The 19,909-nt window shown below is 48.8% G+C and overlaps 1 protein-coding gene and 1 long non-coding RNA gene across 2 annotated transcripts; one reads left to right on the forward strand and one right to left on the reverse strand.

Moving 5' to 3' along the window:
- The first annotated feature begins 1,228 nt into the window (after positions 1-1,228).
- LOC119051616 (zinc finger protein 135-like) lies at positions 1,229-12,773 on the forward strand. Its single transcript, XM_053672093.1, has 5 exons — positions 1,229-1,305; positions 2,988-3,073; positions 7,617-7,743; positions 8,401-8,496; positions 11,262-12,773. The coding sequence occupies exons 2-5, from the start codon at positions 3,041-3,043 to the stop codon at positions 12,692-12,694; spliced, it is 1,689 nt and encodes a 562-aa protein (XP_053528068.1). The 5' UTR covers positions 1,229-1,305; positions 2,988-3,040; the 3' UTR covers positions 12,695-12,773.
- Positions 1,300-12,839, reverse strand: LOC128628407 (uncharacterized). Its single transcript, XR_008392799.1, has 4 exons — positions 12,773-12,839; positions 10,284-10,340; positions 8,080-8,315; positions 1,300-1,634 (listed from the first exon to the last, which is right to left on the reverse strand). It is a non-coding gene; the product is annotated as an uncharacterized LOC128628407 (long non-coding RNA).
- Positions 12,840-19,909: the final 7,070 nt, after the last annotated feature.

Here is a 19,909-nt window from a genome sequence, read left to right on the forward strand (position 1 = left end):
GACAGCAACTGAATGCAGGGGGGGGGGGGGGGGTCGGTGGTTCACACGAGCAAAGCCTCCTGGGAGTCATAGTCCATTGACAGCCGCTGGGCTCCAATTCCCCAACGCTGTGGACTGCAACTCCTGAGCAAAATGTGGCAGAACGATGGGCCTCAGCGCATTTTGGTCTTCAGAGTGGATTTCAAACATGCCACATTCTCAGACATTTTGCTGAACGAAATGCAAATAACTGTTGCGATGTGCTTTCTGTATTCCATGAAGAAACAAACTTAAATATTATGTCAATGTCCAGAAGTCTCTGTATATTGGGAGAATAATGACACGTCCCAGCTGACACAGACCCGTCCTTTTACTGCCTCCCGGAATGAAACCCAGGGAACAATCAACTTTGCCTTTATTTTTATCAGTATTCCCTCTTTATTGCCCCTTCTATTTTTGTCTCTATCTCTCCTGCAAGCTGGGACGACAACCACAACGCTGGGGGCGGAGAGAGAATATTTATGAAGGGGACATAAGTATCAGCGTCAGGAATCGAATTACAGCCAGGAATGCTACTGGTGGGGGAACATGCGCACTGAAGCCACGCAAGGCGACCTGGGATATGTAGTTTGATAAACGCGGGCGCAGTCCCTGAGAAAAGGAGAGGTGGCCTTCGTCCTCCGCTCCACAAAACAATGCCTAATGGGGATGTTTCATGGGGGTTAGTGACGCGGAGGCCAGCGGTGTCTGGGAGCAGATCTCGGATCCCAGCCTAACGGGTGAGACCTCGGTCCAAGGTCAGGTGAACAAGTAAAGGGCCGAAAGTTCGCGCGGCTCCTTCTGGGAGTGGTAGTTTGATACATGTCGGTGCAGGCTCAGTCCCAGCCAACAGCAAAGGTGGACTTTGTCCCGCCGGTGATGGAAGGGTGAGCATGGGAGGTTTCCGGTGGAATGACGACGCCGCGGTCCACGGGAGCGCGCGCGCCTCACTATGGGTGATGTAGTTCGGACCGAGTGACTGGAAGATCCGCAGCCTTTGTGCTGTGGTGTAACATGAAGTGGGCCTGGTCCTGGGCGGAACTGCTGAGACAGACGGAAGTTGACGAAGTTGTTCTCGGATTCCAACCTTGCTACTGTCCTGGGTTCAGCCACTTCTGCAGAAACTGGGCGAGTGCAAGGGACGGTGGTCCCTGTCGCCCGACTGCATAATCCTGACTAGTTCCCTAAGGGGACTTGGTTAAGCCAACGAGATACGTGGTGTATATACATCAGGGACTGTCGCGCAGGCAGAGGACCCTGCCACCTCCCTGGAGCTCCAGACGCGCGGTGAGTACCAAGCCGCAGCGTGGTTGTGTTATTTTCCCCTTTTCTCTCTTGATCCTGAGCAGCTTGCTTCCAGGGCAGCTGTGCTGGGCCGAGTGGGCGGGGCCCGATAAGGGGGTGCTCCAGGTTCCAGGCAGGTCTGGGCTGGGGTGGGCTGTGACTTCGGCGAAAAGGGTCGGAGCCGCCCGACTAGTGGACGGAAACCTACAGGCAGCGGGCTGACCTTTCGGAAACTGGAGCCCGCCTGATCTGCACTGTTCCGAGGGTGGGGAAGGCAGCATTCCTACCTTGGAGTCAGATTCTGGCTTATCTTCTTGAAGGGCGTTCTCTCCCTAAAGGTTAAAGGTGAGGGGAAAACAAAAACAAGACTTTAATCCAATGTGCCTAGGACTCAGAAAACGACTCATTATGTAAAACTCCTGCCCTGGCGGGTGTGGCTCAGTGGATCGAACACCAGCCTACGAACCGAAGGGTGGCCGGTTTGATTCCCCGTCAGGACACAGGCCTGGGTTGGGGGCCAGACCCCCTGGGGGCATGCATGTGAAGCAACCAACCACACATGGATGTTTTTCTCCCTTTCTTTCTCCCTCCTTTCCCCTTTGTCTTAAAAATAAATAAAATTTAAAAAGTAAAACCCCTATTGAGCACTAATTGCATGCCAGATACCATCCATTCTTCTTCTAATTCATCAAACATGTATTTATATGTGCTGGGTGCCATCTGGTTTTATGCCTGCCAGCCTCTGCACAAAGATAACTTTCACCATGAATACTGCAATGAGGACAACACAGCACAAATGGGATGTGGCAGAATTGGGATGCACAGTCAGTGTCATCAATGGAAGATGCAGTAACAAGAAAATGCATCCTGCCTTGGGCCTGAGTTTTTGTTGTGGGCAATCACACAGGGTCAAGCTTGTCTACCACAGGGAACAAGCAATAGTACGTATATCGCAGGCGTAAACAAGTGCTCACTGAATCATGAGGCTTCCCCCTTCATCATTGTCATGAGTATATTGCTGTACTGCTCCATTTTCACTTATTTTTATTATGTTTAACCCTCACCTGGGGATATGTTTACTGATTTTCAAGAGAGAGTAAGGGAGAAAGGGAGAGAAACATCTATGTGAGACAAAAATATCAATAGGTTGTCTCCCAACAGGGGACTGAACCCACAACGTAGGTATCTGCCCTGATTGGAGATCGAACCTGGAACCAACTGAGCCACCCAGCCAGGATCCTTTTTTCACTGTCATTCTGGTCACCTCTATGTCAGGTCACCACCCTTATTTTAAGAGAGAGGGAAACAGGCACAGCAAGCAGTGTCCGGGGAACCCAGACTGTCTGGCTCCCTGTCATGACAGCAGAAATAGTCGTCACCCTGGAAATCATCTGAGTACCCAGGGTTGTCTCCATTGCCCACCCCAAGTCTCAGTCTTTCTGCCTTTGGAATAGCACAAGTAAATCTGAGGTCATTCTTCAATAGCGCTAAGAGCAGCCCTGGCTCACAGCAGGCGCTTGGGAAATGCCAAGCTGAGGGACACTGCTGTTGGGTTTGGCTGGGTGCTGGGCTCCAGGCTCTGACACCAGCAGCTCCTTCTACCTCCAGGTAGGGGTTCTGACACTTGAGACCTCTGGTCACCACAGGCACCTATTCACTGTCTCACATCTTCCCCCCAACCCCAGGACTGCCTGCAGAAAAAGCCAGCTGTTCCTGCAAGAGACCAGAGGAGGAGGGAATGACCGCTGGGCTCCTGGACATGGGGTTGCCAGTGAGTACACCACTGTCAGGACAGGCCTCCCAGGCTGTGGCCTGTGGTTCCCACCAGGCTCAACTGGCCTCAGAGCCTTTGTCTTCATTCTGCCCCCTGCCAGGAATGTCCTGTAGCCAACTCTGTGTCCTCCTTCAGATCTCACTCTGAGGACCAGGTGGATTCCCTGGCCTGCCCCTGCTGCCTGGCTGTCATTGATCCTCCATCCCACTGATGGGTCAGGCATTTCAACACAGGGCTCCCGGTCCGTACTCTCAGCTCACTCTCTTCATCACTAGGCAGATGTGTAGTGAGCACCACCCAAGGTCCAGACACTGGTCCACGCACCGTTTCAGGAATTGCAGGTGTAGGAACAGATGAGGAAGCAGAAATCTCTGGGGGACTCACAACCCTCCAGAGAAATGTAAAACATGTGAATTGTGCAGGAAATGAGGCCCAGAAGAGGAAGGGCTTGTGTAACAGGCATTAACTAGAACAGGGTTTCAAACTCATTTTTACCCACATGAAAATGAGGGGGCCACATCAGCCTCATGTTTTGTCTTTAAAAGGCCGAATGTAATTTTAGGACTGTATAAATGTAACTGCTTCTTAACAGTTAAGCGAGAGTTCGGTGCTACCACTGGGTAGAAATAAGGTGCCAGGCCAGATACAAGGTGGAGGGCTGGATTCACACCACAGGCCTTGTGTTTGCTCCCTGTGAACTAGAAGAACGTGGGAGGCGTCTGTAAAGAAGAAGCCCAAGGGCGGGGTGGGAGTGAGGTGGGGGCTCACACAAAGAATGTTCCAAGCAGAAGGAACAGCATGAACAAAGGGCTCAAGTGAAGCACAACAGGCACTTTCCACAAAGGGCAGGCACACACACAGCAGGAAGACCGAGAACAAGGTCTCCTAGAGCAGACGCCTGGGGCCTGGGAAGTAATTCTGGCCATTTTTTCCATTTGCAAAGGCCTAGCAAACACTCTGTGTAGAGGGGGAATCTACGAATGGGTGGAACAATGGACATTCTGAACTCTGGTCAGTGTTGGACACATGTGACCCTAATCAACCCTTATCTCAGCTCCATGAAGTGAAATGAGGAGGAAACCAAGGCACACAAACAAGTCATCTCCTACGTTCCACCAGTTTGAGGAGGGCCCAGCTCTGACCATCTGACCACGCTGCGGCCCCCGGTGCCCAGCACACATCCCGTTTGTTACCTTCATGACTCCTTCCAGATCTCTGAGTGGCTGGCCCAGCAGCATCCCTCCCATGTTCTCCAGAGCACTGACCCTCCTGGGATTTTAGATTGCTAGCTCCCTGACCCTGCACTGGCATACAGACACGTGCAGGCTTGTATGGGTGTCTCTTGTTTCCACAGTGCCTGCTGTGCCCAGAACGGTGACTTGCATTTAGTAGAACCCCAAATAACCATTCAGGGAGACCCAGTACATGTGGAAAATGTGCTGGCAATAGGGAAAGTTAGTGAAAGAGTTAAAAACTCATGAGCCCACAGCAAACCAGTCTGAAAAGAGATGCCCACAGATAAAGCACCTGCTATGCACTGTGCCCAGGTTACACGCTTCACATTAATTCCTTCACTCCTCCCAGCAGGCCTCTCGGAGTTCCCATTAAGTTAAAGATGAGAGCGGGGAGGCAATAGAAGTTAAAGACATGCCTGGGGGACTTCTGCCAAGATGGAGGCATAGGTGGACTTGCAGGGCCTTCTCACACAACCAAGTTTAGAGACAACTAAATATTAGCAACAGAAAACACAGCCAGAACACGGAAAATTGAACTTTTCCGAAGTCCGTTAACAACAAATTCTTCAGCCTGACCGGTAAGGGGCGAAACCAGCGGCTGGGGAAGCGGGATTGCACAGGACTCGGTCAGACAGACTCAGGCGCGGAATCCAGACGCGCGGAATCCAGGCGCAGGGTTGGACCTAGTGAGCGACCGAGCGAGCCACCAGGCGAGCGACCACGGGGGAGACAGCAGGGCAGGGGTGCTGCGTGTTGACTGTGGTCGCGCATTTGTGCGCGGGCGGACAGGCGAGGGAGTGGGCGGTTGGACAGGGGCCCGGAGGGTCCCGCGGCAAGCGGAGGGCGCCGCCATTTCCCTGCTCTGACCCCACCTCCACATTCAGCGTCATAACCCAGCGACTCTGAGTGGCCCGGCCCAGGTGAACCACCTAAGACGCTAATCCTCACCCAGCTGTGAGAAACAGCAGGGGGTGCCGCCATTTCCCCACTCTGGCCACGCCCCCACATACAGCGTCACAACCCAGCCACCTGGGAGTCCAAGGCGCCGCTTCTCACACTTAAAGGGCCAGAACAGACCAAAAATGTCGCAAGAATATCTCAAAGCCCCAGAGCCCATAGATCTAAGCGATGAAGAAATAGCAAAACTCTCAGACGCACAGTTTAAAACACTGGTCATCAGGATCCTCACAGAACTGGTTGATTATAGCCACAAATTAGACAAATATATGAAGGCGAAACTAATTGAAATGAATGGAATTGCACAGGACACCAATAGCAATGAAAAGGAAACTGGGACTCAAATCAATGGAGTGGACCAGAAGAAAGCAAATAATGGCCAAATAGAAAAGAGTCAAGAAGCAAGAATTCAAAGAAATGAGGAGAGTCTTAGGAACCTCCAGGACATCTTTAAACGCTCCAACATCCGAATTATAGGGGTACCAGAGGGGGAAAGGCACAGCCACCAGTGGAAAACTTATTTGAACAAATAATAAAGGAGAATTTCCCCAATCTGGCAAAGGAAATAGACTTCCAGGAAATCCAGGAAGCTCAGAGAGTCCCAAAGAAGTTGGACCCAAGGAGGTACACACCAAGGCACATCATCATTACATTAGCCAAGATTAAAATGAAGGAGAGAATCCTAGAAGCAGCAAGAGCTAAGGGGACAGTCACCTACAAAGGAGTCCCCATCAGACTGTCAGCGGATTTCTCAAAAGAGACCTTACAGGCAAGAAGGGGCTGGAAAGAGGTATTCCAAGTCATGAAATTCAAAGACCTACAACCAAGATTGCTCTATCCAACAAAACTTGCATTTAGAATGGAAGGACAGATAAAGTGCTTCTCAGATAAGATCAAATTCAAGGAGTTCATCATCACCAAGCCCTTATTATATGAAATGTTAAAGGGACTTATCTAAGAGAAAGAAGTTAAAGAAACATGAACAGTGAAAGGACAACAAACTCACAGTTATTAACAACCACACCTAAAACAAAAGCAAACTAAAAGGACAGCTAGATCAGGAGTGGAAACATAGAAATGAAGATCTCAAGGAGGGTTAGCAACAGGGGAGTGGGAGGAGGAGAAGGGGGGAGAAGGTACAGAAAATAAGTAGCATAGACAGTAGATAGAAAATAGATGGGGGGGCAAGAATAGCATGGGAAATATAGAATCTAAAGGAATTGAGACACATGGTCATAAACTAAAGGGGGGGTGATGGTGGGGATGGGGGGGTAGGGTGGAGGGGAATGAAGGGGGGAATAGAACAACTGTAACAGCGTAATCAATAAAAAAATTAAATAAAAAAAAAAGACATGCCTGGGGCTGGGTCCAAGGGTCTAGACAGCATTGCCCCCAGATGTCCAGTTCACACCTTTTTCATTGAACACCTCATTTCATTCTTGGAGAGAAGTGTGGTCATCAGAATTCTAAGATGGGCTCCAGATTTCCTACCTCTATAGTGTGCAAGCATAATCCCCAGAGCCTGTTCGTAAAATGACAGCACTCCTGTGACTACCTTATGTTATAACACGACGGGTCTGAAGACATGGAGGTGGTCTAGACTTGGTGTAATCACACAAGCCTTTGAAAGGCACAGCATTTTTACCTGGCCTGGCTGGTTGCAGGAGGAAGGTGGAGAGATGCATTCTGACTGGCCCACAAGAAAGCACGTATCCTTGCTGTGAGCTGTCAATTGAGGAGCTAAGGGGGACCTCTGACTAGCAGCTAGTAGGACCTCAATCCTACAACCTCATGAACTGTTTCTGTGAACAAGAATGGCTCTGGGAGCGTATTTTCCCCCAGAGCACCTGGATAAAACACACTCTAATGCCTTGATTTTAGCCCTGTGAGACTTGAGCAGGGAACCGACCCATACTGTGCTTGTTTCTGACCTACAGGACAATGACATGATAAACGGGTGCTGTTTTAAGACACTAAATTTGGGGTAATTTATGTTTTGTGAAACATAAAGATAGAGGATTAGGGTTAGAAAGATCTCCATCTCAAAGATTTTGTAAATGTCTCTTTTTTCAAGGGCTTTATTTCATTCATTGTGCACATGTCTTAGACATGACAGGTTGTTATTTTGTCCATAAGCATGAGGCAGGATTCCAACCTAACGGTTTTCGGGTGCTGCCTTCCCCTACTACTGCCCAGACCCCAGGCCTCACCTAAAAACCTGACCCAAATCCTCAGACTTGAGAGAATCTCCACCACCTGACTTGGACATATCCCTGTTTACCTGCTATTCCCAAAGCACCAAATTCCAGGTTCACTGTGACTGAGGAAACTCCTGTGTGATGTTCCAGGAACAAGTGACCTTTGAGGACGTGGTCGTGGACTTCACCCAGGAGGAGTGGGGGCAGCTGACACCTGCCCAGAGGGCCCTGTACCGTGACGTGATGCTGGAGAACTTCGGGCTCCTGGTCTCTGTGGGTAAGTCCATACCCATGCCCCTCATGGTCTCCCCCAATAGGAACTCTAATTCTCCTGGGTTAAAAGTGGGGTAGTCTCAAATTAAAACAGGTATTTTGAATGTATATGGACCTGAGGCAACAGGCTGTTCTGGTTTAGGGAATATCAGTGAGGATCTTTTGCCTGTTAGTTATAGATCTCACCTGAAACTGCTAGAGGCAGGACATCTTGTGTAAGAGACACACTGCATCCCAGAACTTCAGAATCCTAGGCCAGACCTGGGTCTTTCTGTTGTGTTGCTAGGAGCCTGCTCCTCCCTCACCGCCTCCCTCTGCACCTCTTTCTGCCACTACTCACATTTGAACCCTCTGAAGCTGAAACGACACCTTCCCGGCTCCAAGACAGGTAGAGAAGAGTGTGTCTGGGGTGCACATCAGAGGCTCCTGGGTTGCCTTCTTTCAGCCACTACATCCCCTCCACATGGGTCATTGTTACCAGTATGCAGCAGAAGAGGCAGATCTCTCGCTGGCCAGGTCTGGGTCACATGCCTACAACAATTAACTGGCTTATTTTGGTTTTCAGCCACATGGGTCCTGAAAGAGTGAAGGTAGAGTGGGCAGAGGTTTGGGAAAGGTCGCGGGACACAGATGCTTACTCCCTGGATCTCACCCTGAGCAGGACATTGGCTCCCGAAGCCCTCGCTCATCTCCCTGCTGGAACGGAAGGCAGAGCCGTGGCCTGTGGGTGAGGAGGTTCCACCAGGTGTGTGTCCAGGTGAGATGACAGTGTTGAGGGCTGGAATGACCCTGCCTACCCGCATAGGTCTCTCTCTGTATCTGATCTCAGATTCTTTAGAGCAAACTGACTACTCACTGTTGTAGTGAACATTCACCAATCACTACTTTTCTTTGAGTGACACCAAATTCCTGTCTTCCCCGGATTTCCATTCTTGGTGAGGGAGAGGGGCGCACAATAAATAACTAAAAATGCCCTGGCTGGTATACAGCTCAGTGGATTGAGCGCATGCCTGTGAACCAGAGGGTTGCAGGTTCTCATTCCCAGTCAGTGCCTGGGTTGCAGACCAGGTCCCCAGTAAGGGGCGCTCGAGAGGCAACCACACATTGATGTTTCTCTTCCTCTCTTTCTCCTTCCCTTCCCCTCCCTCTAAAAATAAATAAAATCTTAAATAAATAAAAATACAATACCAACAGTGAACAGGATGGTTACAGATTAGGATGAATGCTAAGAAAGTGAAAGTAGATGAGGAGGAAGAGATTAGAATTGGGGGGAGGACTTGAGCAGAGAAATGAGGGCTCACCTGTCGAAGGAGGTGACACGGCAGCTGAAGCCTGAACCGTGAGAACAGGGCCTCCATGAAACAATCTGGGAGAACAGGTGAGGAAATGGCAAGCACATAGGCACTGGGGTGGTGCAGTACAGGTTTCTTACTGAAGTAACAGACACTCCAGCCTCAGTGCTTTAAACCAGAGGTTCGCTTCTGACTCAGGCATCTGTGTGTCATGGCTCTAGGCCTGGTTCTTGTGTTTGTAGATGGCTGGGTGGTTCTGCTCTTCATACCTGCTGTCTAGCTCCTGATACCGGCAGGCACCTCTGTAAGAAATGGGTATGTCCTGGCCCTTGGGCAGGCAGTTCCCACTGTGTCAGGCCATGACCCTATGTAAGCAGTGGCCCATGGTGAGTGCCCAGGAAAGAGGGACAGTGTGTGAGATGACAGATCCTTCCTCCTGAGAGGAATGTCACTGCAGGGTCTCCCCTCCTCAAATGACAAACTTTCACCCAGTGTATTAGGCTCCTGTTGCAGCTTTAGCAAGTACTACACCACAAGTGTAGTACTTGAAGCAACACAAATAGTCTTATAGTTCTAGAGGCCACAAGTCCAAACTATCTGACTGAGCTGTACTTGAGGTGTTGGCAGGACAGTGTATCTCCTGAAGGGTCTAGGGAAAATGCATATTCATTGTCCAGCCTCTCAAGGTTCCCACACTCCTGGACACATGGCCTTGTCCATCTTCAGTGTCAGCCTTGGCTGGTCAGGGTTCCACACTTTAGGCCACCCTGACCTTGACTCTCTTCTTTTCACATTTTAGAGCCCTGGCTAGCCCTAGCTGGTATCACTCAGTAGGCTGAGTGCCAGCCTACAAACCAAAAGGTCTCAGATTTGATTCTCAGTGAGGGCTCATGCCTGGTGGTTGGCCAGGTTCCTGGTTGGGGGTGTGTAAGAATCAACCAATAGATGTTTCACTCGGGCATGGATGTTTCTCTCCTTCTGTTTCTGCCTCCCTTCCCTTCTCTCTAAAAGTATTAAAAAAAAAAAAAAAAAGAACCCTGTAGCTACATGGGGAAATCCCAAAACTCCAGCATAGTCACCAGTGATCAGCAACTTTAATGTCTCATTCACATGTAAGTTGACCGCATACTCACCAGTTGCAGGCCTTCAGATGTGAACACCTCTGGGAGACAATATTCTGCACTTGATTAATTTTTCCCCCTTAACTTTTCAGTGGAGTGGAGCATAAATGAGAAAGATGTCCACGTCATACCTTCAGGTCGGTCCAGTGTCAACAGTGGAGGCTTGGTACCAGGGCAGGACGGCCATCCTGCCAGGAAGGAGGGAGAAGGAGTGCATGTGTTTTTCATTCATCACATCCATTGACCCCTGTTACAGGTGGGGGTTCAGTGGTGAGGAAGGCAGGCAATGGCCCATGGGATCCTCCCACTTAGGAAGACAGACAAATAAACCAGCTCAAAGGGCTCTAACATAGCACAGTAATTTTTTAAAGATTTTACTTATTTATTTTTAGAGAGGAGAAGGGAGGGAGAAGAGAGGGAGAGCAACATCAATCTGTACTTGTCTCTTGCATGCCCCGCATCAGCAGCCCAGCCTGCGACCCAGGCGTGTGCTCTAGACTGGTAATCAAACCAGCAACGCTTTGAGAGTGGAACTCAATCTACTGAACCATACCTGCCCCAGCTATACCACAGTTATTTATTGATCCTCCTAGTGACAGACATTCCAGCATATTCCAGATTGGGTTTCCTTACATCCGGGGTGAGGTGGTACAACAATGAGGGGCCTCCAAGAAGAGATTCTGAGCAATGGGAGGGCTGAGTGGTACTTCCCACATGGTGACTTTTCCTCCTTCACCATCTAGTGTGGTGGACTCTGTGTTTCCTGGGTCCTGGCCATCACTTTGCTCCCGCCAAGCCTGGGCATCTGGTGAGATTTCCCCTGAAGTCTCACTATATCCTCAGCATCTTCTCCTGCCCAAACTCTCTGTGCCTGCCTTGTCATCTCCATTTGTACCCCTTGTACTACTGACTCCCCTTTTCTCTGTACTTCCCCTCCCCCTTTCCTTCTTTGGTTTGCAAAACTGTACGGGTGGATGGCCAAAGCCACTTGCATTTTGAAACTTTCAAAACTGTCACTTTAATTCTTCCATCCACCTATCGATAGGTAAACTATTCCCCCCCAAACAGTGATCATGGGACAATCCCATTTTTTTTGTTGTTTCTTTCAGATTTAGAAACTAGATTGAAAACCAAATTGTCAGCTGCAAAGCAAGACATCTCTGAAAAAACATCCAACAATGTCCTTGTAGATAGGTTCCTGTGGAATGGTCAGCCAGGCTCTGAGCGTGAAGATGCTGAGGGCCACTGGGTACAGAGTTGTGAGAGTCTTGATGATGTGGTACAGGCGGACTTCCAGCCTGTGAAGGCATCTGTTCAGGAGCAGCAACTAGGGACTGGGTTTGGGGAATACTTACGTCTGAGCCTAGATATCCCAACTCAACCCATGACTCCTGAAAGACGGTGCTCCTACACATGGGCAATGCATGGAAAAAGGGAACATCCAGGCGCTAAATTAAATGTGCAGCCGAAAACCTATGCAACAGGGAAATCCTACACATATCAGGAATGTGGGACATCCTTTAGTCACAGCTCTGCATTCATAGAATACCAGAGAATCCACGCTGGTGAGAAACTTTATAAGTACATGCATTATGGGAAGACCTTCGATCAAATTGCACCGTTGATCCAGCACCAGAGAACTCACACAGATGGGAAGCCCTATGAGTGCAGCGAATGTGGGAAGTCCTTCAATGTTAGGTCCTCCTTCAGTCAACGGGAGTGGATTCACACAGGTGAGAAACCCTATGAGTGCAGTCAATGTGGGAAGGTCTTTCGGCAAAGCATACACATCACTCAACGTCAGAGGATTCACATGAGAGAGAAGCCCTATGAGTGCTATGAGTTTGGGAAAGCCTTCAGCCACAACACACTCCAACCTGAGCATCAGAAGATTCACACAGGAGAGAAGCCATTCAGCTGTAATGAATGTGGAAAAACGTTCAGCCACAGCTCATCTCTCAGTCACCATAGGCGGACACATACTGGAGAGAAGCCCTATGAGTGTAGTCAGTGTGGCAAGACCTTCCGGCAGAGCACACACCTCAGTCAACATCAGAGGACACACACAGGGGAGAAACCCTATAAGTGCAGTGACTGTGGCAGGGCCTTCAGCCACCGCTCATCCCTAACCAACCACCAGCGAATCCACACTGGGGAGAAGCCCTATGAGTGTAATGAATGTGGCAAGGCCTTCAGCCAGCTCTCTCCACTCATTCTACATCAGAGGATCCACACAGGAGAGAAACCCTATGTCTGCAGTGACTGTGGCAGGGCCTTCAGCCACAGCTCATCCCTAACTAACCACCAGCGAATCCACACTGGGGAGAAGCCCTATGAGTGTAACACATGTGGTAGAACCTTCAGACAGCTTTCTTCACTCATTCTACATCAGAGGACCCACACAGGAGAGAAGCCCTATGAGTGTAATGAGTGTGGCAGAGCCTTCAGCCAGAGCTCCCCTCTCATACAACACCTTAGGATTCACACTAAGGAAAAGCCCTATACGTGCAACAAGTTGGGGGAGTCCTGCAGTCATTCCTGAGTCAGCATGAGAGGACACACTAGGGAAAAGCCATACAAGTGTGTAAATTGTGGGCAATCCTTCAAACAGAGCACTCACCTCGCTCAGCACTGGAAAATCCATACATACGAGTGCAGAGACTGTGGGAAGTTCTTCACATGCAGCTCCTCTCTGAAAAAGGGCCACAGAACATACTAGAAACAGGCGCTCTACATAATTTGAGTCATAGGAAGCCATAAGCCATAGTTCATCCCTTCCTACACTTCATGAGGAAGATGACAGACATTTGTGCACACGCTTTCACACACGGTATAGTCCACAGATCATCCTAACAGTAGGGGAATGTGTAGACAATGTTGAAGACTTTCAGATGTGAGTGACCATCAACGGTATGTTACAGAATCCACACAAGGAGAAGTGGGACAATGTATTGGATTTGGACATGACTTCTACGGATTCACTGGATTCCAAACTTTAGATCTTCACACTGGTAAAAAACCCCAACAAATGCTTTTCCTATAAAAGTACTAAGTACAGTCCTGACTGGTGTGGCTCAGTGGACTGGGTGTCCTCTCATAAACCAAAAGGTTGCTGCTTGATTCATAGTTTGATTCCGGGTCAGGGCACATGCCTGGGTTGCAGGCCAGGTCCATGGTTGGGGGCGAGAGTCAACTGATCAACTGCTTCTCTCCCTCTCTTTCTACCTCCTTTCCCATCTCTCTAAAAATAAATATCTTTTTTAAAAATAAAAGAACTAAGTGCAGTCCAACTTTATCATTATTGAACATTACTGTACATTCTTGAGTGGGGAGAAGTGCTTATGAATGGTACAAAATGACACTGATATTCCCTAAAAATAATAATGGCAGTTTTCCACATATTCGAGTGGCATCTGGATGGAATCACTATGCATACTGAACTGTGTCAGTATAAAGTTTTCTGGTCTATGTGTAAACTGTCTGATCGAGGTACTCAGCAACCGGTCAGATTTGAATTTCATGTGACAAAATATCAGTAAAATTTGTACTGTAAACAGATTTTAAATTACTTATCAGCATTATTTTGCAACAAATTAACCCTTGTATGCAATGGAATTGGAAAGGTTTGTGTAGGAAGTCTTGAAATACAACTTCCATAACTCCTTGCAGGTTCTGCAATGGCTTTTGCTGGTTTGTTCTGCTATAAATTTCTTTACTGCACTCACAGGTATTAGACAGATGGTGCCACTGCACAAAAAGACCAAAATTTTTCCTGAGTCCCTTCTCATAAGCAATAGCATTTCCATGTTGAAAGTTTATATTTTGCAAGATTTGGCTATTGGTGGGTGATATGTGCAAATTAATCCTTTCTTGAAGCATTTTTTCATTAATTCTTCATCCTGGTGCTTAATAAATTTTTGTTAATGTAAGTGGAAAGAAAGTCCATAGTATTTCAATAAACCTTAAATCTTCTAAAAGCAGTCTCCCTGACAACCATGATCCTTAAATGGTGTCTTGCCACCCTTGACTGTTGCCGCATAGCAATAATAACTAATAACACTCTGATAATCTTTTTCATTTTCTGTATTCATAGAGAGGGAGAAAGAGCAGGAAAGAAATAATGACATGAGAAAGAAACATTGGTTGCCTCTCATATGCACCCCACCTGCAGACCAAACCCCCAACCCAGGCATGTGCCCTAACCAGGAATGGAAAGGGCGACCTTTGGCTTTGCAGAGCAACACCAAACCAACTGAGGCACACCAATCAGGTTAGGAACCTTTTTTACTACTACAAATACAATTGGGTCTCTCTTGCCTCATGTGTTCCAGTGGTTCCTATCACTCTTCCGATAAAGAAAAAGCCCTAATTGTGACAGACCAGGTGCTGAAAGATTGGGCATCTGCACACCTTTGAGTCTCAGTCTACCCCAGGTGTCTGTGCCAGCTACACAGACCTTGATTGTTTTTTTCTGAAAAATAGTCTCTCACAATGGGACCCATGACTTTGTCATGAAAATCACCAGTGTGTATGTTATGCATGCAGACTCTTGACCCTTGCATGCCAACAAATGAGTCCAAATCTTTGGGGGGGTGTGATGAGGCTGACTCATTTATATTATGAGGGTGCTGCTCTAAACGCATTATGCTGCCCTTCTCAGGAACCACAGAAACACCCTTTCTGCTTTTTTAAGGGACCGCTCCCGCTACCTGTCACTGGTTCATGGCTATAGAGCCTCCGTCTCTGACGCATGAATTTTTCTTCAAAGAACCCTTTCCAGAGACTTTGTAGTACACACAACGATCATTTGCTTCTTCATTTAAGGACTATCACTCTGGACAGACTGAAAGTATACAGAGAACCATCTCCACCTGTGGGATTAGCACCCCATATTTATGGCTTCATTTGACTTTCCCTCCATAAAGTCTCTATTTCCAAATACGGTCATATTGGGGATAGGACTTCAACATAGATTTGGGGACAAGGAAGTTGCAATTCAGTTTATAACAGGGTATTTAAGCATTTCTTCCCACGAAATACCAGGTTTCCATGTGTGTGATTTACCTTTCGCTACCCCATGAACTCTGCCCATTCGTTGTCAGCCCACCTGGGACTATCCCTTGCCCTCCAGGTACCTCCTTTTTGAGTCCTGGCTCAGAGCCCCATTGTTTCTACACTTTTCAGCTTCCCAAACTCCAGTGGTGAGACCTAGGACACGCTCTTGGTGCCTCACCTTTCTGCATTTTTATCAGTGGTCCATTTCTCTGCACGTTTGTTTCGTGTTGGGTTCTTTTGTTTTTTTAAAGATTTTTTTAGGGTAAGGGAGAGAAACGTCAATGTGTGATTGCCTCTCATGCGCCCCCTACAGGGACCTGGCCTGCAACTCAGGCATGTGTCCTGACTAGGAAGCAAAACCAGGGACCCTTTGATTCACAGGCTGGTACTCAACCACTGAGCCACACCAGCCAGGGCTATATTAGGTTTTTTAGTTGAATCTATTCCGGTGACATTGGTTAGTGAAATTATATGGGTTTCAGGTGCCTGCACCTTTGGTTAGTAGTTGAGACCCTTAGCACACACTCGTTACCACTAATGACCGAGTCAAAAGCTACTGACTCAGCTTTCTCTGAGAATGAGTAGGAACATCTGGTTATGTGTCTGTGTTTCTGTCTGTTGCCATTTGTTGGGCAGGATGGTGGTGGTTAGAGAATCCATCCTGAAATCTTTTCTATAGGTTGTTTTTTCTCATAGTTTGAGAAAAGCAATTCTGAAACTATTTAAAAGCTATTTTAGGATTCAGTAGATTAATATGTCAATTTTTGAGGTGCCAGCATCCTTACTATTGAGGCCAACTGCATTTCCCACGAGTGTAGCAGTGGATGTGCCCAATCAGGAGGCCAGAACTACCAGGCCCATGTCAGGGACAGGGCCTTGCTAGACTTGCAGTCCCGCCTCTCAGCCGGGGCGAAGGCTCCCAGACACACCTCTCTCTATATATAATTCCCAGAGGCTACATTTGAGTAGGCGTCTGAACCTGCAGAAGGGTCCAGGAAGCCTGGGTTTGAAAAATACAGGAGTTACAGAAAATCATGATTACACTAACCTCGTTCACCAGGTGGCAAACAGGGATATCTAATGCCTCTTAATACTCCGAAAAGGCTGAGCCCTTCCCACGTAAGGAGGCAGTGAACAGCCACAGACAAACCAATTCACCTTGGAGCAACGCTTTCTGAGAGTTGAAGTTCAGGCTCCCCTGCTCGCTGTAAGGCCTACTTCGAAGGCTTTTTCTTATTTATTTCCAAGAGGTTACCTTTGGGCTGGCGTTCCAAGCTCGGGAAAAGGGCGGTGGGAGGTCCCGCAAAGTCCCTAGGTTTTGAGAATTCCCGCAGTTGTAGGGAATCAGGGAATCATGGTGGCCCAGACAGGTGCTTAGAGCTCGTACTACTACTACTCAAAGACGGCGCTCTCGAAGGAGGGAACAGAGGGCTGCCCTAGATTTCAGAGGGACGGGACTTCTGGGAGTAGTAGGGTAGGCTCCCCGGCCAACGTTAGGCTGCTCTGATCCTTACCATTTCCAGAGGCTACTGTTGAGCTGGAATCACGATCTAGTGGCTCCGCAGAGTCCGGAAAAACTGGGCTTGAGAAATCAGGAGTTACACAAAATCTTGTCTATACCAAGTTCACTAGGTGACGATTTCCGACCCCTGATACTACCACTCCCTGAGTTCGGGCGCCCCTCCAGGCAACCGGACGCAAAGTGCGCATCCATGGATTCGCAACTCGTAGAAGTTAAAGCTTCCGGAGAGTAGTAGTCCATTGAATGTGTCAGGCTCCGGCTCCGTACTCACGGAGCTGCGGAAGGCAACTCCCAGCAGGACAAGCTACACCGGAGGAGGCCGGGAGAGGGGGCCTCAGTGGGTCGTGAGTATTGAGCGCGAATTTCACACAAGCCCCTTCCACAAATACATGGTCCTGGGACCCAATGAAATAAATGTCGCGATGTGCCTTCTATAGTCAACGAAGACATAAACTTAAATGTTATGTTACTGTCCCGGAGTCTCTGCAATTGGGAGCGTAGTGAGGTGTCCGGGTGGACTCAGACCCGTTCTTTTTCCGTTTCCTGGAGTGAAACCCAGGGAACAATCGAAACTTCCCATCACTTCTCTCAGTAGCTCCCTTTTTGATTCCGCTACTTTTATTTTTCTCTCTGCCCAGCGCCCACGTTTAGGTGATGACCACAAGGACCGCCATGGCAACAGTGGGCAGCAGCGAATACTCACAAGGGGAAATAGGTACGCGCACCAGGAATCTAACTTCGATCTCTAATGCTCGAAGGTGTGGGAGAAGCGGTTCCCGGAACGTGACGAGTGGCCCTCTGGGAGCTGTAGTACCTGCGCGCCAATGCAGGGCAGTCCCAACAAACGGCAGGCGTACCTTCAACCACCAATTAGACGAAAGAGCGAAAGAGCGTTGAATGTGGCTTAAGGCGGAACTGTCCAGAGCTCTGGGCCCAGTTTACACCACGACCTTGGAGGAGTGAACGCAGCATCACCGGAAGTGGACGCATCTCTTTCTGGGTGTTGTAGTTTGTGCTGCTTCGAATGGTGTGGGTGGCCACGGTCTAACGGTCGATGGTTTTGGATTAGGGCGAAACGGTTCAACCAGCGCGAGTTTGTGAGGCAGTTCTCGGATTCCAAACTTGCTGCAGCGGTTCCAGGGAGCAGGGCAAGGCTGGAGTAATCGGATGTGAGCATGCTATCTTCAAGGGAGATGTACCTCCTGGAGGGTGGAAGCTACGGACCTGGTTCGGTAAACGACAACGTAGAGAGGGGTGCTGTTCAGAGATCCGGCGTTCTTCTTGGAGCTACAGCCGTGGTCTCTACTCGGTGACAAAATACTCTCATGTTCCTCTTTGTTACTTTGCGCAACAGGTGGGTGGCTTCCAGGGCGGCAGGAATCGGGTCGAGTGGTCGGTGCCCAGTAAAGGGATTCCCAAGGTACAAGGCGGATGTTGTGCTGAGACGGGGTCCTGGCTTTGTCGAAGAGGTACCAACCTCCTGGCTCTCCAAGGTGCAATCCAAGAACCAGGCTGACCTGAATCAGCCCTACACTGGGGGACCGTCGGAATTCAAGGCCAGGAAGACCTCGGAGTCAAATGCAGCCTCACCTTCCCCGAGGTCTTTCTGTCCCAAAAGGGTGAACATGGGAGGAAACCAGAAACACAAGATTTTAATTCCAGTCTAGGAATTTAATTCCTGTCATCTGGGACCCAGAAAACAGACTCTTTACCCAAAACATTGAGCACTGACTGCAAGCCAGGCAACATCTATGCTTCTTTATTAATTCATCAAACACATACTCACATGTCCTGGGTGCCAGGCCCTGTTCTATGCTCACGAGCCTCTGCACAGAGAAAATTCATATCCTGAATACTGCAGTAAGGACAACACAGTACTAACGGAAAGAGGCAGAATTGGGACACATAGTCAGGGTCATCAAGGGAAGATGCAGTGATAAGGGAAAGGCATCATACCTTGGGCCTGAGTTTCATTTAAGGCAATCAGACAGCCTCATGCTGTATACCACCAGGAGCATGTAATGTAGAGTATGGAAGTCTTAGATGTTAAACAGTTGCTCACTGAAATGGGAGGATTCCCTCCCAGCAGCAGTTACTGTCATGTGTAAACTGTGCCTGTGTTCAATCAAGAAAGAGTTGGCAGATCACACACTTGAAAGCAAATCTACACTTTGCACAATGACAAATCTTCCAATATGTAGCTGGTGCTAAAATGACTACAGAAGAAAGCAGAGTCTTACTTCACATGTGACCATCGTGGTGTGCTTACAGGAGGTGTTAGCTGTGGGATGTTCCTGGGTGCCATTTTATCCATATTAGCTCATTTAGAAAACAAACAAGCTGGCTTATATCCACACAGACACCACAGGAATTCATGTGAGGGTTTCAAAGGAGCCCATTTGTTATTTGGGAATCCTAGGCCAAGTTGTCCTCCAGGGGCACAGACCAGTAATTCATCTCTGTGCCTCAGATTGTACAAGGAAAACATCAATGTCCACACATTCCAGGAGCCAGCGATGCCCCCACTGGCATAGGCTCTGCATGTGGCAGGGTTGGGGCCTTGCTCCTTCTCCTGGGTCATCTAGTGCTCAGCCAGGGTCAGCCTGAGGTGGAAGGCTTGCCAGTACTCCTGGCGTATGTAGAACTTTCTGCCATGGAGACTCGAGGTGATGGATGAAATGTGAGACCCACATGAAGGACTCCCCACACTGGCTGGACACATGGGGCTCCCCTCAAGACACTCCAGGCTCATCGCCTGCCACAAGTTCCTTCTTCACACCACAATACTGCTGGTAACTTACACTGGAGGCACACTCAGGGCCTGGCCCATCACCTCTAAGTGATGGAAGGCCCTCTTCCTACCAAGTCCTCAGTGTGGGGTGGGTGGCATTCCAGGCATAGAAAGGCTCTCCACAGCTTTTTCCCACCCTAGACTGGCTCCTGGGTGATAGACTGCCTGTAGATGACAGTGACAGGGCTTGGTTCACCCTCCTGAGAATTCAAACTCTTCTACAACTGCTTTTCCTTACTCCCCTGGTGGTGTCCATCAAGGGCAAACAAGAACATCCCTCAAAAGCCTATGAGAATCTCACACATGGAGATTTCCTCACATACGCTCTTTTGCTTTATTGCCACCTCCTGCTGCCTGAAACAAGGTGAGAACATGAGCAGTGCCAACCC

Source organism: Artibeus jamaicensis, unplaced genomic scaffold (assembly GCF_021234435.1).
Source record: "Artibeus jamaicensis isolate MK-2021 breed Jamaican fruit bat unplaced genomic scaffold, CSHL_Jam_final contig_723, whole genome shotgun sequence".
Classification (NCBI taxonomy): domain Eukaryota; kingdom Metazoa; phylum Chordata; class Mammalia; order Chiroptera; family Phyllostomidae; genus Artibeus; species Artibeus jamaicensis.

Bases quoted from the DNA above. Each gene is read 5' to 3' on its own strand.
- LOC119051616 (XM_053672093.1), top strand. From the start codon at position 3,041: ATGACCGCTGGGCTCCTGGACATGGGGTTGCCA. The intron at 7,744-8,400 runs GTAAGTCCATAC...CACCCTGAGCAG, and splicing joins CGGGCTCCTGGTCTCTGTGG to GACATTGGCTCCCGAAGCCC. The intron at 8,497-11,261 runs GTGAGATGACAG...TGTTTCTTTCAG, and splicing joins TCCACCAGGTGTGTGTCCAG to ATTTAGAAACTAGATTGAAA.